Source organism: Rhipicephalus microplus, chromosome X (genome assembly GCF_043290135.1).
Source record: "Rhipicephalus microplus isolate Deutch F79 chromosome X, USDA_Rmic, whole genome shotgun sequence".
Taxonomy (NCBI): domain Eukaryota; kingdom Metazoa; phylum Arthropoda; class Arachnida; order Ixodida; family Ixodidae; genus Rhipicephalus; species Rhipicephalus microplus.
Window position 1 is genome coordinate 475,196,720 of NC_134710.1, and position 26,194 is coordinate 475,222,913.

Below are 26,194 nucleotides of genomic sequence, written 5' to 3' on the forward strand. Positions count from 1 at the left end.
TGTTAAAGCCATGAGTAGTTGAAATTCATAGGTTTCACCACAAATCTGTGTTTAACAATCAAATTGTGATTTTAGCAACACCCCGAATTCCAATTCCAGCCCAAAATACTCGCACAAAGGACACAGTGAAGTTTAAAATGCTGCAGTATTCAAGAATGCCTTCTGTCACTCATCATTAACAATGTTAAACATGGTTAGGTATCACTAATATATCACAAATAGTTAGGTATTGCCAAAGTTAAGTATGATTAAGTATGACAATAGAAGATCACCTGATTGCACTTATGGCATTAAATTCGAGAAGACAATGAAATAAGGTTACAATAACAATAAGACAAAACATTCAGTCAATATTACAGTGAAAATAAAACCATTGATCTGCTACAGCCTTATTGTAATGCCAAAAGTTCAATTTTAGGTCAACTGCAGATCACACATAAATTGAACATCACATAAAACCTTAGAAAGCGGCACTGACACATTCAGATGCATGCTTTGTTCAATTTTAGGTCAACTGCAGATCACACATAAATTGAACATCACATAAAACCTTAGAAAGCGGCACTGACACATTCAGATGCATGCTTTGTGCTTGTAATAAAATTCAGCCTTAAGAACAGAAAACTACCTTTGCAGATAAGTTGTGTCCAGGGGAACAGAAAGTAAGAAAACAATGCTCTCAGCTGCCCAATCAACTAAGAATACCGAAATTTCGGTGCCTACAATAAGTGGGTATGTTTGCATAGAACAGTTTGTGGCAGTCGTGTTTCTAGGCGCTCCCACTTGGAAAAATTCTTCGAGCATGTCTATGCTCCGAGATATTCCACTCGGAAGTTTATTGTGCTTTTCATGATTAGCATGCAAGACAGCGAGGATCACCAAAACATTAGTGCCTGGTGAGATAAGCAGTCAGTGCTTGCTATTCCAGCCGGTAGTAAAAAGGTAACCATTATAATGCTTCTCTCTGGCTTCGATCCATGATCAGATTATATGCGGCACCTCAGAAAGTAGTAGCTGTGTGCTAGTGCTCACTGTCCTGCATGCATAATGATACAAGCCACGACTAGACTTTCCAGTGGGATATCTGAGCACAGGCATGCCAGAATTCTTTGGACCTATGTAGAAATGTGACTGGCTCAAAATTTTAATATGTGCATGGCCGCCTGCTGCATTCACTAATAAGTTCATTATTGAATCTTATTTAAGGGCACGGCTGACAGTGTAACTATTGTTGCACATTGTTTTCCACTGAACACTTAGCTATCTGCAAAGGTGATTTTTACACACATAACTTACAGCACTGACTTTTTTAAAGAAAAGGCTTAATATTGAACATCCTGAATATGCGAGCTACTTGAATACAGCAACCAGGTGGCTCAGGGAAGTTCCCTTTCTATAGGAAACAGAAGTCATGCGCAGCTGCTGTACATTCAGTCGCCAACTTTTCCACGAGCTACCATTGATGACAGGCTTGTCCGGAATTCTTTCACACTCAGTTCGTACGAGGTGCATGCATGGGCTGCGATGGAAACACCGAAAAAACAATTTAGTGACATGTGTTTTTTAGAAGAACTGAATTTGTCAGTATATTTAAAATGATTTTGAACCATGCGTCTTAAAACAAGAAAGATGTACACAAACTAGAGATGTTACAAGCAAAACTTTTTTGATGTTTTTGGCAAATACAGTTGCAACCTCATGAAAGAAAATGAAATTTCCACATTGCAGATGTGTCAAAACCATGTTGAGTTGCGCTCGTGCATAGTGCAATGAAAGCAAATTCAATAATACCTCAACACATACATGATGGTATGCACTTTCATCAAGTATCCATTGCAGGTAACTTATATTATTGAACATGAATTTGATTTTGAATACACCTAATGTAGCTTTTTTCAAGCTGCTTACACTGGGACAATTATACCTATAATGTCATAAATTGATGTCAATAAATTACTATTGTGTGCTGCCGAATTATGGTCATCAGTTTCAGTGATTCTGGTTGGCTAAAATGGCAGTACCCCTTACTCAAGCACCACAAGCTTTCAATGCAAAAAAAAAAAAAAAACACATGAGGCACCCATCCTGAACGACACACCATCCCAATAAAGCATGCAAGTTTCTGCAACGATATCCGGGAACTAGAATCTTGGTAGCTATTGACCGCGATTTAGCAATAAGATCTGATGAAACTGATTTTCGAATTTGTATGATTCCTTGAGTGCCGATAGCTTGAAAACTTGCAGTCTATATTCATTATTCTCAAATAAATACGGTGCCCAATTTTACGTTTTAACACCAATTTGTGCATGGCTTAAGCATGCTTACCATGATTTATAACATTAGCGTGAGTTTAACACGCTAATGTTAACATTATCTTTATAATTATCATTATCTTATTTAACATTATCTTCATTATTAACACGCTAATGTAATAACATTATCATTATAACGTGAGTTTTGAGTGATAAATAATATATTCTGCGCATACCACAGATTCGTTGAACATCTGTAGCGCATGCCTAGAAAGTTTGCTTTATCCAATATACTCTTAAGCTTGTCAATAATCAGAAAATTTCATTGGAGGTGGTGCTATAAATTATTCCTAATGTTCATACACGTAAAAGTGTTTAGCAAAGTTTTAACACCAAGGTTGGGCGAGGTGCATAACATATTTAACAAACCAAATCAAAATGCAAGCATAGTGGAAACAAGCAGAGTAAAATCGATGGTGCTCGAACGCATAGACTTATGGCTGAATTAGTGCTCGCAGAGTAAGGTAAAGCAATTTGGCCACATTTAGCTGTGAAATATTCGTTCTAAAATACAGTTCAGGATAAACGAATGGCTTAAAATGCACGAATTCAGGCTGCATGAGGCAACCTATGTTGCTGGTGTATACCGAAAGTTATAATTTTACTAAACGAGCTGTATCAACACTTAAGTGTAGGTGCAACCTTTGCGAGCCCTACCTAAGACGATGTAACACGCTGCACACGAACACGCATCAACTCGAGTATCACGGTAGTTTATAAAGCGCGTGCCGGCACGGATGCACACACCGGCATACATATGGCCACTCGCAAGGAAAAAACTGAGAGACGCCAAACAAAACCTTGCCAAAACTTCTCTGATAGTAGTCATAACGTATAAATACTGTAGCTGTATAAAATGGAACGTACAGCAGATCAAACTGCCTTAGACACGTTCACTTCAATAGCGCACAATATGAACAGGCATCAACGCCTACAGCGAACAAACGCCCCAGAATTAATAAACAAAAATAGTGGTCTCTCGCGAGCAGGGCCCCTTTTCACCACTGCTAACAGAGGGGGACAGCCGCCACAACTCTACTCGAATCTGCCATTGAATTCCCGCTACGCGTGCATGCTTCACACTCCACACAAAAGAAAAAAAAAAACTTGTCCGCGCTTAACTTCGCACTACTTTGCCTTAGCACTGCTGAAGTACCGTAAAAACCCGCGTATAGTTTGGACCCGCGTATAGTTCGAGGTGTAACTCGGGGATAGCAAACGCGAGAAAAAACATTTTCACGCGAATATTGTTCGAGGAAAACAGAAAAAATGCATTTATTTACACACTTGTCTCGAGCGATCTCCCTTGCCTTTGCCTGCAGCAGCTCGATGTGCACAGCGAGTTGTGCAGCTCGTTGCTCCCGAACAAAGTCCGTCAGTTCTCGTTCCACGTCTGGAAATGCTCCATTTTTCGGTCCCCGGAAACTTTTTCTCTTGCCGCAGCATGCAAAAAGGGCTTCCTTCTGCTTCCGCCAACCGCGAATGCTCCGCTCATTCACGCCGAACTGCCGAAAGGCAGCCGAGTACTGCCTGCGCGGTCCCGACATGGCTTAAAATCACGGAAGTAAAATCGTCGCCGTCGTGATGTGCGCCAAGTCATTGCAATGGCCACTGTTGCTCGCCTGATGCACGCCTGTACCTGTAGGTCTCTAGGACTAACGCCGCTCACGCTACCACGCCACCTAACGTAGAAGTGCGCAGACACCTGATAATGATGATAGCACCAACCAATGCCGAAACCAAAACTGAATTCGGGCCGAAACTTTTTTGGGATCCGCATATAGTACGGGGCTGAAATTTCGCACCGTAAATTTTAGAAAAAAGCCCCGGGCTATACGCCGGTTTTTACGGTACTACAGAAAAGCTGGGTCCCCATGTGAACAAAAGCTCACTTATCGAGCACATGGTAGGAAAGCGTGGTGAGTGATAACAAAGCACCGACAGCAGCAGTGTGGTACCTAGCGAGTGCTCCACGACACGAACCCACACGTCTTCGCTTGAGTAAAGCCCATCTTCGTAATCAGCAGCACTGGCAGAACACAAAAAACACGAACACAAAGCGGAAGCACACTTTTAACACACGAGAGAAATCGACTCAAACGCGCATCTTCAAGAGGCGACTGAGCGGCCGGTAAACACGTCCGGACAAGTAAAATTGTTCTAGCCATGCAGGCGCGCACCGCATTTGCGCATATTAATTTGTTAATGCTGATTAGAGAGCTCAATTATTACATTTAAATATGTAAAAATATATACTACATTTAGGCGAATGTTATTTTGGTTCAAAAAAAAAGAAACGTAGAAAACACCCTCGAGACCTCATCAGCGAATTCTAACAAAGTTCTGGAAAATAACTTTCAGTAAACGTTTTGAAAAAGACTTCTTGCAAAGAACGTTTTCTCAACGTCTTCTAAAAAACTTCCTTTGAAAAACGTTTATTTAATGTCATATATTATACCTAGGTGTCCGTATACCTTTCTATACGTTTCGAGAAGTTTATACAACGTTTCGTGTTTCTTGGGTCGTCGCAACATGTCTGCATCGCGAGATTTTCGTCCGCTGTCCTTGTTAGCGGATGCCGCGTTGCACAAGGAGGCCATTGCCTCTATTGACGGGAACACTTCGGCACCCATCCGTGTCGGCACCCCCTATTGCGGTGACGACACGAGGCGCCTAGCCGCTCCCTTTGGAGATGGTGCGTCGTTTCGGAATGGGCCTCTTGCCCGCCCCGAACGGTGCACACAAACGCCTTTTGCTAATGTGCCCTTGGGCATGCATGACAGTTCGTCGGCACAACGCTTGCAGTCGGTTCCCTGCGGAATTGACGGGGCGCAGGCCTTGGCCCTCGCCGACTTTTGCCCGCCATCAGCCGTGCAACTGACACTTCAAAAGCACGCTGAGCAGGCACCTGAATTGTCGATGGTAGTTGCACCAAGTGCGCATTTTGTTCAACATCAGGCTAATCCCACAAGCAGCCTCTTTTACTCTGGGAGTGGCGCGCAGGGCGATTTTCTGTTTGAAACCGCCCCACTGATCGAGCTGGGCGACTGCTCACCTTCGCTCGACCGCGCCGCTAACGCACCAACGGCTTCCTACGAAGGCGGTGGGACGACGCAGACTTTGCTGCAGAACGCCGTGCAGATGATCCAAGCACTCTCGGGAGCTGTGCAAACGCTTTCGGCTGGTCCGAAAAGCGGTCACCCCGCTGTCATGTTGCCTTTGCCAACCTACAGCGGATACGGTGATCTACTCACCACCCGAGATTACCTCGACTCTCTGTCCCGTTATCAGAGAGCAATGGGTTAGGATGATCAGGTGGTGCTCGAACGTTTTGTTCCAGCTGCACTGACTGACACAGCAGCGAGATGGTATAGGCTTCCGGTTACTGTGCAGCAACCCTCAAAGAGTTTCGTGCGGGCTTTTTGCGCGAATTCCTACTTGCTGACTACGAAAGTAGGATGCGGGGAGAGCTCGAGCTCCGTACACAAGCTCCTGACGAGTATTTACAGGAGTATGTACGTGTGATGGTTGAACTTATTTCTATCGCTGAGCCTCGAACGAGGAGCGCGTCGAACAGGTGATACGGCAGGCACATTCGACTTTTTCGGCATACCTGCGCGACGGCCGCTTCAGTGAATTGGAGGAGTTGGCCGCCGCGGTGAAGCGTATTCAAGGCGACATTCTCGCCGCGCGTGCCTATCGCCCGCAGCCGCCAGCTAGCGATGCCCTTGAACCGCGCTGCGCTTGAAGAGGGTCATGACCCTTCGCCAACAGCAACAGCCTCTCGGCGCCCCCTTTGTGGCTGCAACCGGCTGTGCGTGGTGGTTGAACAATCGCGCTCTTGATCCCTTTACACGCATGGAAGGCGGGCAGCCTGCGCTGCTCCACCTGTAACCTCCACACAGGGTCGCTTTCTGACCCAATGTAATATCGAAGGTGAGGCTCGCAGAAACGTATCCTGCGATAACGTAGCAAGCCGATCACGACAGCTAAAGGCTGCTTCGTCTGGGAAAACAGACCGTGATGGAGTGCGCTGTTACCGCTGCCGTGAACGAGGGCACATAACAAGGGAATGCACCTATCCAGGTCTCCTGCGAGGCAGGGAAAAGGGTTTCCGGGTCGTTCGTGAATGCACGAGCGACCCAACCTTTGCTTCTTCCCTCTGCGTGCAGGGCAAGCACTTTTCTTGCTGATACGCACGCGACATTCATTCCGGTCATCATTGCCGGCCGTGAATTTTCGGCTTTGCTGGACGTGGGCGCTAGCGTTTCGTTGTTCGGCGAACAGGTGTTGTCCCACTTGCAGAAGCACTCAGTGCGCTTGCGGGACAGCGGAAGGACATTCACCCTTGCGGAAGGTGTGGCCTATTCGGCAGGCGCTACAAGGTTGACTCAGATGGGGAGATCGAATGAGACGCTGCCGTCTTGTTCATCTTCCAGGGCTCAATGTTCCAATTATTCTCGGTCGGGACTTTCTCCTTAAAACCGGTATCGTTGTGGGCATTGCGAATGGCGGCTATCGTGACGGCCCATTTTGCCAACTCAAGCTGTTCATCAGCCCGCCGGCGCTTACCGTTGCCTTTGCCACAGTAGCGCCAGAAACGTGCCCTGCGCAGAGTTCGGGGCCAAGCCCCTGCTTAACGCATTTGCCCTCTCACAGTCCCCTTCGGGGACGAGAGGCGCGGCACGAACCGTGTCGTGCACTAACTCCGGAATCGCACCCTGGCGTTTTGCGCTCGTCGGCTCAAAACCCCTGTGTGGATCGACCGACACGACACGAAGAGGCACTACATCTTTTGGTCGCCTGCCCGACACAGTTAGATGATGCACAGAAGGCTCGTCTGTCGACATTGTTGCGTCAGTATGACGAGCTCTTCACCGATCAACCGGGCTGCACCGATTTGGTGAGCCTACTGACATGCTTTGGCCGCAAACTAACACACACAAAGTAGAGAAACACTCAACGACAAGCACAAGCGGCACTTCCAACTAAAGTAGACTGGGTGCAAATTCAGACTTAAGTAACAACATGTGATCGAAACTGGTGACGCGCTTCCTTTGAAGTGTAACCCCAGGCCCGTCAGTCTCGCCAAAAGGCAGATTATCGATGGGTTGCTAGACGACATGCTTGCGGCTGGCATTACCGTAATTACTCGAATCTAACGCGCACCTTTTTTCCGTTTAAGCGAGTTTATAAATTGCATGCGCGTTAGAATCGAGTACAAAAAAAAAAACTGAATACGGTCATTCTATTGCCATCGGCATATCCAAAATGGCGGCCCTCTACGTGCGTCGGCATGGGGCGTCGGCCATTTCTGCCTATATGTTTCCCATGTGCGGCACTTCGTACGTGTGCTGAGGAGTTCGTCATCTTGTAGTGCATTAGCGTCGACGGTATGGAAGGACCGACTCCAAAAACTCGAATGCACCACGATGCCGCTTTTAAAAGAAAAGTCATCGCGTGTGTAGAAACGGACGGAAATGGGCCGCATCGCGGTCGTTTGGAGTTTCCGAAACGTGCGTGCGGGACTGGCGGAAACAAAAGCAGGAGATTGTCGACAGCAAAGCTTCACGCAAAGGCTTCAGTGGACCACAGCAGGGTCGGTTTCCGCAAATGGAAGAGCTGCTCGGCGAGTATGTGCTTGAGTAGCGAGCGGCACAGCTGCCCATGACGACAGAACTGCTCCAAGTGCGGGCTATGCAGTTAGCCTTAGAATAAAAAAAGGGCTAATGCAGAGCCAGCTTAAAGCGAGCAGGTGCTGGCTAACTAACTTTATGAAGAGAAAAAGCTTTTCCCTCCGGAGGCGAACGGGCATATGTGAAAAGTTTCGAGAGGAGTACGAGGAAAAGCTTCACAGTTTTCAGAGGTTCGTCCTAAACTTGCGACACAACAACGGCTATCTGCTTGGGCAAATCGGGAATGCCGATCAGACGCCTCTTTACTTGGACATGCCTAGCACTGCAACCGTCGAGAAGAAGGGGGCGAAGCAAGTTCACGTGCTGACATCGGTCCACGGTAAAACTGCAGTGACGGCAATGCTCTGTTACACGTCAGATCGGCACAAGCTTCCCCCGTACCTCATATTTAAATGGAAGACGCTCCCGAAAGGAGTCGTTTTTTTCGAGTGGTGTGATCGTGCGGGCCAACGAGAAAAATGGGTGCGTGTTGCAATCGATGTCTTACTTTTTTTTTTTTTCGTCGTCGAAACTGGGTGCGCGTTACAATCGAGGGCGCGGTAGAATCGAATAAATACGGTATTCGCCGTTCGTCTAGCTTCTGGGAGTCTCCAATTGTGTTGGTGCCTAAGAAAGATGGCAGTCATCGCCTTTGCGTCGACTATCGCCGTCTGAATGGAGTGACTCGTAACGATGCCTATCCGCTCCCCACGATAAACTCCATCGTAGGTAACCTGGGTGATGCACGGTACTTTACCACGCTTGACGCCTCTAAAGGTTACCTTCAGGTCCGGATGGGTAACCGTGACCAGTGTAAAACTGCATTCATGTCCCACAGAGGGTTGTTAGAGTTTACTCGTATGCCCTTTGGTCTTTGCAATGATCCTGCGACATTTCAAAGACTCATGGACCGCATCCTCGAGAAAGCGTAACTGTCATACTGCATGTGCTACCTCGACGACATCGTGGTTTATTCACGAACCTTCGAAAAGCACTTGGCCCATGTTGCTAATGTACTCGAGAGGGTGAGGACCGCCACGCTGGCATTAAATCCCGCTAAAGTCCAATTAGCACAGACCCGTGTTCAGTTACTCGGGTTTACGCTGGGCGAAGGCTCCATGGAACCGGATCGGAAGATACTTCGAGCTATCCTCGATTTCCCCGTGCCCAAGGACGTACGTGGCCTTCGCCGCTTTTTAGAAATGGTCAACTTTTACCGTTCCTTCATTCCGTCCCGTGCTCAACTGCAGGCGCCCTTGAGCAAGCTCTTGGGTAAGTCTGCTTAGTGGCAATGGGGACTTGAGCAGCAGCAGACGTTTTGCCGACTGTCTAATGCCATAGCGGAGACAGCGCAGCTCAAGCTCCCCGACCTAACCAGACCGTTCCTTGTACAAACTGATGCGAGCGATCTAGGTTGTAGGGATCTGAGGCGCGCACGCGACCATTTCGCGGGCATTCCGCCGCACGGTCACATCGTTTTGCTTTTTCTGCTCTGGTAACGGCACGTGGCGATAGATGGCACCACGTGCGGGCGCGGCACGTGTTACGTGCGCGCCGAGGGAGCTCTCTCTCCTCCGTGGCCGGCGCCGGGTAAGCACGTGTTTCCTTTGACCACATCTCTTTGGGAATCGCAGGACCGTAGCCTGCCTGAGGGGTCCTTTGGAACCTCGTCAGGCGTTTTTACTTGAGTGCTAGCTTCGGTAGCGTACGCTAAGCCCACAGCGGTACGTAGTGCTTGAAGTGGTCGTACCACACTAAGCCGCACTTGCCGTAGGCCCACGCGCACAAGGTTTACCCTAACACTCGCGACCAGGCCCAGTGGCCACCGTGAGAGTGCGCAGCATAGCCGCGAGGGACCTTTTCCCGACCAGCGTGTCAAAGCTCGCCATTGCCAGCTGCGACGTGCTCGCGGTTTCCCCCTTTCGTGAACGTCCGCGTGCGGGAGCCTTTGCTCTCTGCGTCCCGGAAGCGGACGTTGTACTGTTGCTCGGGGTGCTGCCAAAGGCAATAAAGTGTTGCGTATTTTTGCATTGGGACACTGTCTGTTTTGCCGTGCCGCGCTACTCTCCTTATATAGTTGAGCGCGCGCTGAGCGGTGCGCTACACGCGAGTAGGTTACGGAGTCGCGGCCCTGTGGCTCAACTAATAAGACGTGTAGCGCAGCACGGCAAAACAGACAGTGTTATAACACAAAATACACAACACTTTATTGCCTTTGGCAGCACCCCGAGCAACAGTACAACGTCCGCTCCCGGGATGCGGAGAGCAAAGGCTCCCGCATGCGGACGTTCATCATAAGGGGAAACCGTGAGCACGTCACAGATAGCAATGGCGAGCTTTGACACGCCGGTCGGGAAGAGGTCCCTCGCGGCTATACTGCGCACTCTCACGATGGCCACTGGGCCTGGTCGCGAGTGTTAAGGCAAACCTCGTACGCGTGGGCCTACTAGAAGTGCGGCTCGGTGTGGTACGACCACTTCCAAGCACTAGGCACCGCTGTGGGCTTAGCCCCGAATGCAGAGATGTTACTTGACTCGTACTTGACTCGTTCTTGACTCAAGACAGTCTTGCCAACCCTCAACAACAGCGCCACACAACCTTCAACAACAGCGCCACTCGTAGCCTTTAGGCTACGAGTTGCGCTGTAGTTGAGGGTTGCGATGACGGTCACCATAAATCGTTCTCGAACTTGCGGATGACTTGAAGGCGACTTGGCTCGGTCGAAGTCAGGACAAGTTTCAAGTCAGCTGCGGGGCTAGCTTGAAAGCGACTTGATGCGTTATTCCAACATGGCCACCTCTCGAATGGACGTCGTGGGGAGGGTACGCGCTTTTGAGTTTGCTTGCCTCGTCATAAGCGTAGCATTTTCTGAGGTGCACTGCCTGGCGAAGATTCTTGGACCCGCTTTACGTGACAGAGGAAATCCGATGGAGTTGTACGACGAGGAACAATTCCACGCTCGATACAGATTCACGAAGAACGCCGTGCGGCAGCTGCTGGGTATGTTGTTGCTCCGTGAAAGGGGGGACAACCGAGGACAGCCTTGCCCCCAGTGTTACAGCTACTGCTCTCGGGTTTTGCGGCGCTGGCACATTCCAAACAGTCACCGGGAATTTCGTCCGCATTCCGTAGTCGACAGTTTGCTATGCAGTAGGAAAAGTTACGCTACTCATCGAAAAGCATCTTTACGCAATGCTGGTGCGCAATGCGGGTGCGCTTTCCGCAGCCGGCAGCACTACTACTCATCGCAAAGCACCTGGACGCAATGCTGGTGCGCTTTCCGCAGCCGGCAGCATTTTCTATAATTATGCGGGACTTTTATGAAGTGGCTGAGTTCCCTGGTGTTACAGGCTGTGTCGACTACACACACGTGCGTATTAATAGCTTCGGTGGGGACGACGCCGAAGTGTTCTGTAAGCGCAAAGGCCATTTCTGTTTTTCTTAAACACGACAATTTCCGCTTCTTTCGGTACAAAATTGACTCGGTGCTGTGTCTGTGGGCCTCGTCTATCCTTTCGTCCTGTCTAGGGCACTGTTTCTCGCTCAGAAAGTGATGGCTTGTAGCACAACGCTAAGTAAAATGACACGCACATAAAAAAGAGGTGCCCCTATCACGTGTTTTTTTTTATCCGCTGCACCATCATGCAGCGAGACACTGCTGCACCCCGCGAGACAGAATTCTGCTGACAATGTCCTGACCCCCACTTTTTCTCTTGTTTACCAAGCTCAACAAAAGGATACGAATCACATTTATTGCCAGAACTTTCTTTTTTTGTTCTTTTATAACTGCGACCTAGCCCACTACAGGCACGCACACAGGCGGACAGAAAGGCAAATACCGTGAAAATCGCGTCACCTCGTGGGCCAGGTCAGCACAAATACATGTCGTGGCGTTCGATTGAAAAAAAAAAAAAAAAGACGACGAGAGAACCCAACGCGATGCTTGCTTCACCTCTAAACAAGCAACCGTGGAGAAACGCGCCGCATTTGGGTGGCCTCTAAAACCAGCGGCAACGAATGCTTTACAGAAGCAACATTGCGCATCGCTGTGGCGGCAGGCACCACGTGCCGCTCGTTAGCCGTAAAATGGCAGGAATATGCTTGTGGCCCTTCGTTTTTATAGTTATTTTAAAACGTATGATTTTTTTTTATGTAATGCATGCCTTACATGAACAACTTCACTATTACCCTCGTTAGCAGGTGAACAGCGTGTTTCTGCTTTGAAGCTCGTTCTTGACTTGACCAAGCAAGACAGCCTGAACATCTATGAAACGCGAAGGCTGACTTGGGCGTTTTGAAGTCCGCTGCTTGCTTCATGCCGTAACAGCCAGCCAAGTAACATCTCTGCATTCGGGGGTTAGCGTACGGTACCGAAGCTAGCACTCAAGTAAACATGCCTGCCGAGTTGCAAAGGCCCTCCAGTCACCACAAGGTTTAGGAGTTCTTCTCCTACATGAATACGATGGCGTGTTGCAGCCGTTGGCCTTTGCCAGCCGCTCCTTGGTTTCTGCGGAGAAAAATTATTCCGTGACCGAAAAGGAATGCCTCGCCATCGTGTTTGCACTGCGGAAGTTTGACGTCTATCTTGATAGGACGAAATTCTCGTGCCCCCGAGGACCTTGATCCCAGTGCGACAACTGCTAGCGGTGCCTTTGCACATGCAAGCGTCGAGGGCGAAACAGCGGCTTCGCCGCCATTCGTCGAGAAGGGCGAGTCCCCATGCGGACAAACCTTGGCTGCTAACGAGGTAAGCAGCGCACCGCGAAACGGCCGAGTTGGGGAGGTTTCCGAAGGCCACGAGGCCGATAGCGAACCCGGGCTGCAACTCAAGCGGTTGTTGCTGCAGTCCTGAGTGGGCGCGATACCAGACTCCCCCATTTTGGGAGAATGGGCATCGCTTTCAGCAGAGAAGAACTTCTGAAGGCCCAGAAAAGTGATCCGTTTTGTCGCGAAATGTGCGACGGTCTCAGAGAGATAAAGCGCCGTGACGCTGCTTGTCCTGCAGCGGAGTCGAGTAGGGGGCTCGAACCAGCTTGTGTCGCTGAGTCCCCGGCGGATTAATATTTGCTGGACCATGATGGGCTTCTGCTGAAGTATATAGCCACTGTCGACGAGTCCATCGACCCGGTTAAGGTGGTTATGCCCAATAGTCTGAGAGCCACACTGTTGCGATCCTCTCACGACGAACCCATGGACGGTCACCTCAGTGGCTCGAAAGTTTTTGCAAAACTCAGCCGCGTTGTGACCTGGCCCGGCATGAAGCGAGACATTTTTCGCTATTGCCGTTCTTGCTGCGACTGTCTAACGGTGAAATCAAGGGGTGGCAAACCTCCCGGTTTGATGAAACCGATTGTCAGAGAGCGTCCGTGGCAAGTGGGCACCTGCGATCTAATGGGACCATTTCCCAGAAGTAAGCAGCGGTTCATTCACCTGATGGTAGTAGTTGATCACTTTTCCAAATGGGTGGAATTGTTCCCTCTTCAGAAGGTGACAGCGCAAGCGGTACTTGAGAAGCTGCAGGAAGTGTTTCGCCGGTTCGGCTTCCCTGAAAGGTTCATCACGGACAATGCTCCGTATTTCAACGCTCGGGTGTTTGGTGTCACGTGCCGTTCCCTCGGAATTGATCACTGCACTACTTCACCCTATCATCCCCAGTCCAATTTGACGGAGCGCGTCAATCATATGCTCAAACCGATGTTGGCGGCCTTTGCTGAAAGTCATAGGGACTGGGCAGACCATTTGGGTGAACTGGCGTTCGCTATTCGAAAATCCGAGAGTCGCTGAACTCTTTTCTCGCCCGCCTTCTTAAATTTCGGGAGGGAGTTTGCAAATCCGCAGACCAGCGTCACTCAAGGCCAGCTCGAGAACGAGGAGACGCCGGCAGACTGCTCTGCTTACGCGTCAACACTTCGGGACAGGCTTTGTCGAGCTTTTTGCAAAGCAAGGCAAAGTTTGGCGTCAGCCAGGGCTCCGCAGAAGGCCCAATATGACTGCAAGCATCGCGACCTAGTTTTTGAGGTGGGTGTTCTTGTCCTGAAGCGTACCCACGCTCTTAATCATGCCAGTTAGGGGTTCTCAACCTCGCTACCAACCGCGTAACAACTCGCGTACTTGCTAAAAAAAACCCCATTCGAGAAAACTCAGCCGTGCCCATGTCGCAGACCTGAAACCCTTTGTATCATGGTCTGACGAGCTTCCGCCAGAGCCCTGCGGCACTTCGCGCAAGCAACGGGGCACACCCGGAGCGGCGGACCGCATTCGGACCCCACACCGGTATAATCTGAGGAAGCGGTCACCTTTGTGATTTCGCGCCGGACGGCGGACTTCTCCGCAACCGAAGGCCCTCAGTTTACTATCTAGCCTCAGTATAGGTTAGCTTCTTTACGGCCTTTTCTTGTAAAGAAGTCGACCCCGCCCGGTCTGCTGCATGTGTTTCTTTTTTTTAAGTGTTCATGTGTACTTTATGTTTATCTTGTGTTATTTGTATTTGTTTTTATTTTCTTTTGGCCAGAGATTGAGTGTCATTTTGCTATTTTACTTTTTTTCCGTGTTTATTGTCTACCGAGAAGGGAGTGTGACCTTGAGTGTCCGTGCTTATGCGTGGAGAAGGGGACGAAGTACGGTTTGCGCTTACGCTCGTGCAGCCATCAGCGGTGTGTGTGCGTGCTGTGCGTGTGTAAGTACGTGCCCGGGAAGAGTGCGCGTCGTGGCTTTGCCCCATCGACGTGGATGTTAGAGGTGCTGGGGGAGGGGGGGGGGCATTGACCTACTGACGTCGGACAGTCTGGCTGTGCTCTGCTCTCGGCTGTCAATGAGAAGCCCTGCTGCCTTTTTCCACCATGGCTCCTGCGCGAGGCCGGCTAATAGCAGCTATATGCTGCCGGCCAAGGCCAGGGTGCCTCGCAGCCAATTCCGGTTCGGCTTCCCTAATCCCTGGTGAGTCCCGGCTTCCCAGGGAGGTTCCTCCGTCTCCATCGAGACATTTGGGCCTCCAAACCACAACCGAAGCGCGTTCGTTGGACTCGCAGCTAATCAAGAGCAGCAGCAAGCCATTAGAGAGCCCCCCCCCCCCCCCTTCCGTGCTTCTGACCTCGCACTCAGGCATTGCACCTAGCGGACATTGTCACGCTCTTCCGCCCCTCCACGTGATGGACGCTATCCCGCGTCAGCACCACGAACACTACTACTACTTTCTGTGCTCCCTTCCGCAATTATTTTATAGTGTCATGTGTTTATTTTGTTATTATTGTTTTTGTTTCTCCTTTGTCATCATTTTTTTAGCAGCAGTTACAGGGCTGGACTGAGGCTAGCTGTCGCTCATAGCAGTGGCATTTTAACTGCATGGGTGACGTCCAGCTACCTTTTGCAGACCGGTAAAGGGCAAATTTAGGAGAGGGTATGTGGGAATTGAGGCCAGCCCGCTGCCTTTGCGCGGGCATTGCCGCCTTTTCTGTCGTTCTCGTGTCCCGCCATGTCTCCCCTCCTCGCTGTCTGCCGCGCTGGGAGAGCGGAGTGACGTTTAACCTCCTCACCCGGTAGCGGATGTTGACTGTGGCACCGCGTGCGGAGTCTCCCAAGAGGTTTTCGCGCGCTGCGTCGGGAGCAGGCAGATACTCTCCGGGACAGCAGACGGTGAGCCACGCAATCTTTTCCGTCCGTTGACTCCCATCGCTCAGGGGCTTGTCGGACTTCGCTAACGGCGCCTCGCGCCCGAGGCGAACGCTCACCTTTTGTTGCCCCACTGCGTACGCTCGGCCGAAGGATGGTACAGTGTCCTAGTGCGTGGCCTAGCTATGTCGACCCGTCTCCCTCCGAAGCCAACGCGAGCGCCTTTGCCCTCGCTCGAGCAACTGGGCCTTGGTCCCGGTGTCTCTGTGGATCACCTTTACCGCGGAGACGTGCTCGTGGCACCCTGTGTAGTACTTTTATGCCTGTGGCGTGGATGAGCCTATTTGCTTTCCCGCCGCGCCTTTGCAACGGGCTGTACTGCGTTTGGTGTTGCCACAGACATTAGGGAGTTTTAGAATACCGTTTGCAAGCGCTGCGGGCGTAGCGGGCGCCATGTGAGTTTTAGAGTAGCGTTCGCCCTACTGCGATCCGCAACGCACGATCGCAGCGACATCGTAGCTTCGAAATCGGCGCTTGTGGGCCACATGCGGGCACAACCTACTGTACTCCTGACCTGCCCAGCTGGCGGTGGTCTACGGAGCTGCATGCGCTGGCTCGGATTCCGAACTTCGCCGCCTAGGGAGCGCTCGAGTTACCCCAGCTGAGCGCCGGTGAATGCATTAGAATGCGTGGGTTGCATGCGTGAATCGCAAATCAGGTACAAACACATGTATCAGCGTGCAAAACAAGAAAGAATGACGACGTAGACAGGTTGTAAAAAGCGCTGGCCATCAAATGTTTATTTAACTCATGATACCAGCTATATGTGTATACAATGGTAGACTTGTTGCCGTTGTATTACACTCAGCTTGCTTGCATTTACTGTCTGGGCAAGAAAAGGCAAGGACTATGACACTTGACATTGTCTGCGGCATCGGCGCGCATAGAAAACAACCCAATACAGACAATTTTGCGCATAAATACCTTCGTCTCAAATGGCAAATGTAGATCGCAGGTACATGAATAATCAATGATAGACACTCTGCAACTGTTTTGAAACGAAACAGCACTTAAAATCACTTATTAAACGCTAATTCTTCACACAATGGGTGTGTGTCAAAACCTAGTTGCATAACCACATGTAGTGACATGGTTTCCATATGTGCACTCGTGTTGTCTTTCCTCCTTTTTTTTTTTTTGGCTAATAGTTGTGAGTATGGCGCGTCGTTGTTTACTTTCTTGAGGTTGTCGGTTTGTTATTATTTTTTTGCGCTAATATGCGTCTCAGTCTGTCATGCACCAGCAACTCACTCATTTGCATGAATTGCACTCATCGGATGAATTGCAAAACACTTATTGGATGAATTGCAAACACTCAAATCACTCATTGGATGAATTGCAAAACAGGCGAGTAAAAGCAGGAGACCGCCAATCTTCCAAGCCGCACTTGTGACCTATTCCAGCACTATGTAACAAACAGTTAAGGCTACTAAATATTAATACCCGAAGCATTGTGAATAAAACTGAAGCGTTCGAAGTGCTTCTGCTGCAACATGATCCACATATTACGGTTGTTACCGAGGCTTGGCTACACGAGCATTTGCCTAATGGCGACGTCTTCCCCCCATCCTATAGAGTTTTTCGTAAAGACAGACGCACTAGAGGAGGAGGGGTGGCTATATTGATAAAACAGTATATCGATGCTGTTTTGTTGGATCATCTTGTTGACATAGAATGTTTATGTATTAGGGCTACATTCTGGGGTCATTGTCTTGTTGTAATTGGGTTGTACAGACCCCCAGACATTACTCCAGAATACCTTAGCACACTGAAAAATTATATGACCAAATTTGAGAGTAAAGAAGTCTTACTGATTGGTGACCTGAACTTGCCTGGAGTAGACTGGGAGCGTCTTGACGCCGGCATTAACACTTCAAAACATGTTAACATAATGTTTGACATCATGCTTATACATGACCTATTGCAGGTACCTACGAGCCTACAGAGGGATTCCACCTCAATATTAGATCTTGTGTTTCTGAACCGCAATTTCTCCGAATATACAGTAGAGGTAGGACAAGGTCTTTCTGATCATAGCTATGTCTTCACTTCCTTTCCTCTTGTTCCACTAACTGGCCATAAAAACCCGGTATTTCGCTGCTTTAAAGACTTTTCCAGGGCTAATGATGCTGACCTAATTGAACACCTAAAAACATGTCTTACAAATTTTGATGATATAAATGTTAGCGCGCTTTGGACACGATTCAAACAAATGTGTCATTTTCGTTTAGATAATTTTGTGCCTTTTAAGCACACAAAAGTTAACAAACAAACTCCATGGATAACTCACAACGTCATTCATATGAAGCGCAAAGTTAAGCGACTGAAAAAAGGCGGGCAACGGCTGATTTGTTACATGATGTGCACAACTGTCTTTCTCAAACTGTCCGCAGCTCTAGGGAGTATTACTTTAAAACCTCATTACCTAACTTTATTGCAAATAACCCCAGTAAATTTTGGAGTTTTATCAGTGAAAAGAAAAGACCTGTATCCCAAATATCAATTGATGGAACCAACGTCGCCGATCAGAGAATTGCCCGGCATTCTTATCAATATTTCCAGAGTGTGTTCAACACTTCTGATTTCAACTGTATATCTAATGCTACAGCCTTTCGTTATGCTGAAGCACTGTTTATTTCTTATCCAGGCGTGGTGTCTATGTTGCTAAATTTAAAAACTAAGGCATCCTGTGGTCCTGATAACATACCAAACGTATTTCTACGACGATATGCTTTATCTCTAGCAAAGTTTTTGGTTATTATTTTTCGCTGTTCTTTGTTGTCTTCCCAGCTGCCCAGTGACTGGAGGACAGCCCGCGTTGTACCCATCTTTAAAAAGGGGGACCGCTTAGCACTAGGAAAGTACCGTCCAATCTCACTAACTTCACAATGTTGTAAAATTATTGAACACATCATAGCTACTAGTATAAACAAGTGTATTGAAGAACGCTCTATATTAACCATGTATCAACATGGTTTTCGAAAAGGATTATCCACCTTAACTCAACTCGTCACACTGTTTCACTCTCTTGCATTAAACATCGATAGACCCTGTAGGACAGATATGCTCTTCTTAGATTTCTGCAAAGCCTTCGATGAAGTTTCCCATAGTAAACTCATTTCCAAACTTAGAACAATAGGTATATCCGAAATAGTCGTTTGTTGGATTTCTGCGTATTTAAATAATCACGAAGTGTACGTTGATGTAGGGGGCCAATATTCGGACTGTCTTCCGGTCACATCGAGCATACCACAGGGCAGTGTGAGGCCCTTTCCTTTTTCTATTCTACATCAATGATATTGTTGATGTTATTCACCCTAGTGTGGAAATAAGATTGTTTGCAGATGATTGTGTTTTGTTCAAAGAAATACGTTCCACTAATGATTTCAATGATCTGAGCACTAGTCTTTGCAATATATATGAATGGTGCAACAAATGGGGAATATCTCTCAACGCGAACAAATGTATGTGCCTTCCAGTGACTCGCCAAAAGAATCCACAATCGTATACATACATATTGGGGTCTTCACCACTGCAACAAGTAAACTCCTACAAATACCTTGGTGTGACACTCACTTCCAACTTATCTTGGAATCTCCGTATTGATAATGTTTGTTCAGTTGCCTTTTGTAAACTATGTCTTCTTAAACATAAATTTCAAAGTGCTCCCTTGAATGTTAAACTACTTTGTTACACAGCCCTTGTGCGGCCAAAACTAGAGTACGCGAGCATAGTATGGGATCCTTATACAAAACGTAATATATACACTCTTGAGCGTATTCAAATAAAAGCTGTTAGATTTATATTCAACAAGTACTCGAAGTTAGACTCACCCTCAGATTTAATGCTAGTCAAAAACATTTCCTTACTGCAGGTGCGAAGACAAAAAGCTAGATTAGAATTTTTTGATCAACTATTGAACAAAAAAAATAGCTCTAGACCCACCCCCCTATTTGACACCCCTTAGTAGACGGCCCACCCGACACCACCACCCAAAGGCCTTGATCCTATATTTTGCTCGCACAGACCTACTGAAGTATTCGTACTTTTCAAGAACCATATGTGAATGGAATTGTCTAACTAAGACATGTGATGAATGAACTAACCTACCAAACAACCTTCTTCGCCCGTTATTGTTTCGCTTCGCAATTACTTTATTTGTATGTGTATTACCACCCTGCTTGGACCTCGAGTCTGTAGTATCGAATAAATAAATAAATAAATAAATTTAGAGACGCGTAGTCTTTTACAACACAGAAATCACCTCGATCCATTTTTCATAGACCTCGGTCACTGGAAACTCATGAAAAGTCACATCAGGAGTCTTCCCTTGCCTTGATTCGCAGAAAGGCACGTAGCACACCACCATCATGATGGTTAATTTGCACCAAGAAACCTCGCTTCGCCGGTGTACAAACTGCACCAACCTGCACGCTTCTGTCGCAGCTCGGCACGAGCAGACGGTAGTGAAAGATCGGCATTATAACTTTAAGTTTATTCAAAAAGAGGTTTTTATTCATTTTAATCGTCCAGAGTGTATGCACGCGTAAACATTGCTGCTTTTCTCCCAGCGTCACGCGAGCAGACGAAAAAAAAAAAAGCGCGGTGACCCATGTTTTGGCCGCCAGCAACCTGTGCGGATGAGGTAAGTTGCAGCGCCACAGGGCGCATAGCGGCAGGCACCAATACCAAAAAGGGCGTGCTGGCGCTTCGCTCGCTGGGCAGGTCAGTAAAATACAGAAGGTCGTGTATGCGGGCCGCCATCACCACCCGTAGCCTCAAAACCAGCGCTTGCGGGCTACATGCGGGCCGCCATTACCGCACACAATTTCGGATTTTTTGCGTGCGGTCCGCGGGCGCCGACTTGCGTACAACGCATGTGTGGTGGCAGCCACCGCATCGCAAGTGCTCGCGGTGCGCTATTCTAAAACTCCTTATTAAAGTGTTGCGACCCTGAGCAGTATTGTGTTCTCGCCACGGCGACGGTTAATGCGTGCCATGCGGCTCGCTAAGACCGAACCCACGCTAGTGGCCGTACTCCTTCGGGATGCGTGTACACTACAAGTTTACCGATAAAACTGTCGGAAGCTTCGTTGCACTCATCATCATTCTCTCCATGGATATGCTGTGATTTCTTTCGATTATACAATGCCCAGATTATGCGACGGTTCTGCGTGGTCCTCTGAAAGTCATGTAATTGTGGTTCCACTATTCTACAAGCAGTATTATTTGATCTGAAAGGCTCTAATCTCAGCACAGATGTACTCTTCCTCCAGCAACATTGAGAACTGATAGCAAGCAATGCCATCAGCTCTGTTGGCTATGCATCAAAGCTGTCATCGTCTTACTTTTGTAAGAGTTGCTGCAATTTTGTTTAACCACCTTGATTTGGAGCTTGTCAACTTTTTTTTTTAAATAACAAGCCATTACAATGAGATGATGAGGCATTATACTGCTTCCCTATATATTTGTAGCACGTTGGGTGCACCTACGTCATGAGTGGCTTGTCCTGGCATTCTCGCTCTCATGATACACAAGCCAAGTCATCAGTAGCATTGCTACACATATGTGTGGCCGTGCCGAGCAGCAGTGCACATCATTTCTGAGGCGCCGTATTGCAAAAGTATGTCGCTCCGGCGACCTCGAAATCTCAGCGACCTCGAAACTTCGCACTTGGTTGCATGAGCATCGGACCATTACACTATGCATAAACAGCTTCACTTTAATGCATACAATACAAGCCTATATTACCATTTTTATGAAGTAATATCTTTTAAAACAAAGAAACGAAAAATATTTCTATGCTAATAAAAAAAATTGTTGACCGTGTACAGCAATCAACGGTCACATGGCCAAGTACATCAGATCATTCATGATTTTGCCGCCAGAGGCACCACAGTGCAGAAATGAAAATATAAATCCACCTCTCACAAGAAAAAAAAACAGCGTTGGTTTGACTCAGTGTGATGGACAATCTTTCCATCTGTGGATTCATTTCATGTTCTGGGCAGTTGTCTGTCCCTTTAATGCAGCTATGTCAACAGCTACCACATTAGTATGAACTCTTTTTGCCTGTTCCAGGTGCAGCTGCAACCATGCCAGTTGAGTTTGACCGCAAGCCGGACACCAAGGCGGCTGCAGTGCAGCAGCACCCTGTGGCCCCACATTCCACAGCCACACGAAAGGTGCTCCCACTAGCTTATCCTAAGTATTGTTTCAAGGGGTCCTGCGACACTTTTTCAGCATTGTCGGGAAACGCTGCCAATTGGTAATCGAGGATCCTGAGAATACCCAAGCCAAACATTGTTGCACTGCATGCGTCCTGAAATTTGCCATTAATTCTAAAAGTTTTTGAGATATCGTTTCCTTTTTCCTCGACAAAGGATACCATATATCCAATGGACAGGGCCATTTATTGAAAGTTTGTGGCCATTAGCTGATTTGAGCATCATGAGCTGCGTAATCACCACGGCCGCCTTGTGCTCTTGCAACCGCTCGCAATCGCGTCAAAAGCAAGTCGCGCATTCAAACAACAGAAGTGCCAAAGGTCGTAATGCGCACTGACGAAGGCCTCTCCCTGTGTAGCTTTCAGTGCACTCACTAGTACGAAAGGAGAGAGAAAGTGCCTGAAGCGTGTGACAAATGCTTATCAATAGGATGGAAAGGTGGGCTAGTTGGTAATTCATGATGGTTCAGCGAACTGGGAGCGCGGGGGTAAACACAGACACAAAGCAAAAAGGAGGCACACAGCACAAGCGCTCGTGCTGTGTGCCTCCTATTTGCCTTGTGTCTGTGTTTACCCCCGCGCACCCAGTTCGCTGAACCATGATGCTTATCACTCTGCTCATACTTGATGAATTCTGCAAAATTTTGCGAAAGCAAATTTGCGTGCCAATGAGCTTTTTTAGTGAAGTCATTCGACAATTACCTGAACAGGTGTTGCTGGGCACCAATAAAGTGACACCCAGAATGGTACCTTCTCTTGACAGAGCCATAGTAATAATGCACCAGACAAATCTAGACAAGAGCGGGGACACCGAATTTCTGAACTCTTGGTCTTTTTTTTTCCTTAAGCAGTGAAAGAAGACGTCAACGTCTTCTTTCACGCTGACACAGAGCTGGCGCCACTATGCTTCGGTACAATTACTCCCCGCGCAGAAAGGAGCCAACCTGGCGACCTAGGGAAAGGACACGACAAGGGGGTCATAGCACGGTTTGAGGCGTGATACGTGTACTGTTTCACGCCCACGGCAGCGTTGGTCCGAAGGTGGATCAATGGGCTCAACTTCATAGTTGACAGGAGATGTTTGCCGCACCACACGGTAGGGGCCATGGTATTTCGACGAAAGCTTCGGGGAAAGACCGGGAGGGGTAGACGGGACCCAGAGCCAAACCAGCATTCCTGGGTTATAGTGTACAGTAGACGCAGAGGAATCGTGGTCAGTTTTCTGGCGCCATTGGTCTTGTGCGGTAAATGAGCGAGCGAGTTGACGACACTCTTCGGCATAAGCAGCTGCTTCGGAAACAGGCGTCGCTTCGGAAACATCAGGCCTGTAAGGGAGAATGGGTGTCCATGGAGCATGATGGCTCACGTCCGTACAGGAGGAAGAAAGGAGAAAAGCCAGTGGTTGTTTGTGGCGCAGAGTTGTATGCGTACGTGACAAAAGGGAGCACTTGGTCCCAATTAGTGTGGTTGTCAGAGGCGTACATGGCAAGCATATCTCCAAGGGTACGATTAAAGCGTTCCGTCATGCCATTGGTTTGAGGATGGTATGCCGAGGATTTCCGATGGACAGTGCGACATGCCTTGAGTAGCTCGTCGACGGCATTCGAGAGAAACACGCGTCCACGGTCACTCAGTAATTCACGAGGTGCACCGTGTCGCAAAATGAGATGGTGAAGAAGAAAGGACGCAACGTCTTTCGCAGTGGTAGCAGGCAGCGCAGATGTTTCAGTGTAGCGTGTCAAATGATCCACGGCGACGATAATCCACCGGTTGCCTCGAAGAGAGTTGGGTAGAGGACCATAAATATCAATTCCGACGCGGTCGAATGGTTTCGCTGAGCAGGTTAAGGGTTGCAAAGGGCCAGCAGTGCTGTGAAAAGGCGTCTTACGTCGTTGACACGTGGTGCATGACGGAACGTACTGGCGAACGTGCCGATACATGCCGCGCCAGTAGTATCTTAGACGAAGGCGAGAGTAAGTCTTAAATACTCCAGCGTGGCCACACTGGGGGTCATCATGAAAGGCAGCGCAGATGTCCGAACGCAAATGACGAGGGATGACAAGGAGCCACCTACGGCCATCCGTCACGTAATTGCGGCGATACAACAAGCCTTCACGGACAGCAAAGTGTCTTGCTTGACGAGAGAGGGAGCGTGAAGTCGTTTCTGACGAACTGTGAGAGAGGACGTTGAGCAAAGAATTGATCCAGGGATCCTTGCGCTGTTCGGATGGCATGTCAGTGATGCTCAACGATGACGAATCGCAAATGGCACTTGATAAGCAGGCAAGGTAGAAGGCAGTGGAGAACGGGATAGTGCATCGGCGTCTGAATGTCTGCGTCCTGAGTGCTAAACAACACGGATATCGTATTCCTGAAGGCGTAAATTTAGCCCAACGAGCGAGACGGCCAGTAGGATCTTTCATGGATGCTAACCAGCATAAGGCATGGTGATCTGTGACAACATCAAACTGGCGTCCGTAAAGGTAGGTGCGAAATTTTCCTATAGCCCAAATGATAGCCAAGCACTCCTTTTCCGTGACGGAATAGTTGGACTCTGCCTTCGTTAGTGTACGGCTGGCATAGGCGACAACGTACTCGTCGCAGCCATCCTTGCGTTGAGCGAGAATGGCACCGAGGCCGACACCGCTTGCATCCGTGTGAATTTCAGTGGGTGCATTGGGATCGAAGTGGCGGAGAGGTGAGTAGCCGGCGTAGCGCCGTGAATGCCTCATCGCAGTGGGAATTCCAGCCAGAGAGGTCCGCGCTACGAGAGAGAAGCTGAGTCAGAGGGGCACTTATAGAGGCAAAATTGCGAATGAAACGCCGAAAATAGGAACACAAGCCTACGAAACTACGAAGCTCCTTTAGGGTAGTAGGCTTGGGGTACTCGGCAACGGCACGCAGTTTGGCAGGGTCTGGCGATATTCCTTCTTCTGAAACGACGTGGCCGAGAATTGTGACTTTGCGGGCGCCAAAACGACATTTCTTGAAGTTTAGTTGCAACCCGGCTGCCGTAAGGCACTGGAGAACTTGTTCCAGACGGGAAAGATTAGTTTCGAAATTCGCCGAGAATACAACTATGTCGTCTAAATAGCAAAGACAGATGTGCCATTTAAGTCCCCTGAGGACACTGTCCATCGTTCTTTCAAAAGTCGCAGGCGCATTGCAAAGACCGAAGGGCATTACATTAAATTCATATAAGCCGTCAGGGGTCACAAACGCCGTTTTTGGACGGTCTGGTTCAGCCATTGGCACTTGCCAATATCCAGAGCGCAGGTCCAGTGAAGAAAAAAACTCCGCACCTTGAAGGCAATTTAAGGCGTCATCAATGCGTGGCAGGGGATAAACATCCTTGCGTGTGATGTTGTTTAGTCGACGATACTACACGCAAAACCTGATGGAGCCATCCTTTTTTTTCGCACGAGGACCACTGGCGAAGCCCAAGGACTGTGTGAGTGCTGAATAACACCACGTTGCAGCATCTCGTGGACGTGTTGAGTGATGACGTCACGCTCAGCCTGCGAGACGTGGTAGGGGCGCTGACGAAGTGGAGTATGATGACCGGTGTCGATATGGTGAGCGACAACTGACGTGCGTCCCAAGGGAGGTTGTCCATGGTTGAAGGAGGCGCGGAAACGGTCAAGTAGTTGAATGAGCTGATTGCGCTGGTCTTGCGTAAGTCCGGTGTCTACGCTGCGCAACAGAACGTCTTCGTCAGGTAGTGCGGGCGCGGTGGCAGCTGTGACAGCATCCACGGACATCGGTGTCGCATCAGAACAGGCATCGAAAGGAAAGATGTCATCATAAGTGTCAAGACTCCCTATGCATTCGCCATGCAATAAGGTAGCGGGACAAGGGAACGGATTGCACACGTACACGGCACTGGAGCCATCGGCAAGTGTTATGATGGCAAACGGGACGACAAGGTTCCGGCGACGAGCGCATTCTTGTGACGGCATAAATAGGGCAGTTGAATCGCAAACGGAGTTGCACAAAAGAGATACCGCGGCGACCGAAAAAGCAGAAATGACGACGTCAGCGGCGACGATCACCTTTTTGGGTGAGCGAGGGAGATCTATGAATGCCGTACTGAATGGAAACAAAACGAGTTGAGCACGAGCGCTGTCAACAACCGCATGATTAGCGGAAAGAAAGTTCCATCCCAGGATGATTTCATGAGACGCATGCGGAAGGACGACAAATTCAACGATGTAAAGCACTCCTTGAATCACAACACGAGCAGTGCATGTGGCAGAAGGTTGGACGTGTTGCGAACTCGCTGTGCGTAAAGATATTTCAACCAGTGAAGT

At 48.7% G+C, this 26,194-nt stretch overlaps 1 protein-coding gene across 36 annotated transcripts in view; it reads left to right on the forward strand.

Moving 5' to 3' along the window:
• Positions 1-26,194, forward strand: part of LOC119160802 (bromodomain-containing protein 3) — a 329,355-nt gene that overhangs the window by 268,285 nt on the left and 34,876 nt on the right. For all 36 annotated transcript variants that reach the window (XM_075881428.1, XM_075881432.1, XM_075881431.1 and 33 more), the window contains one exon: positions 21,740-21,843. In XM_075881428.1, coding sequence (XP_075737543.1) covers positions 21,740-21,843 — 104 coding nt within the window. The remainder of the gene's footprint in view (positions 1-21,739; positions 21,844-26,194) is intronic.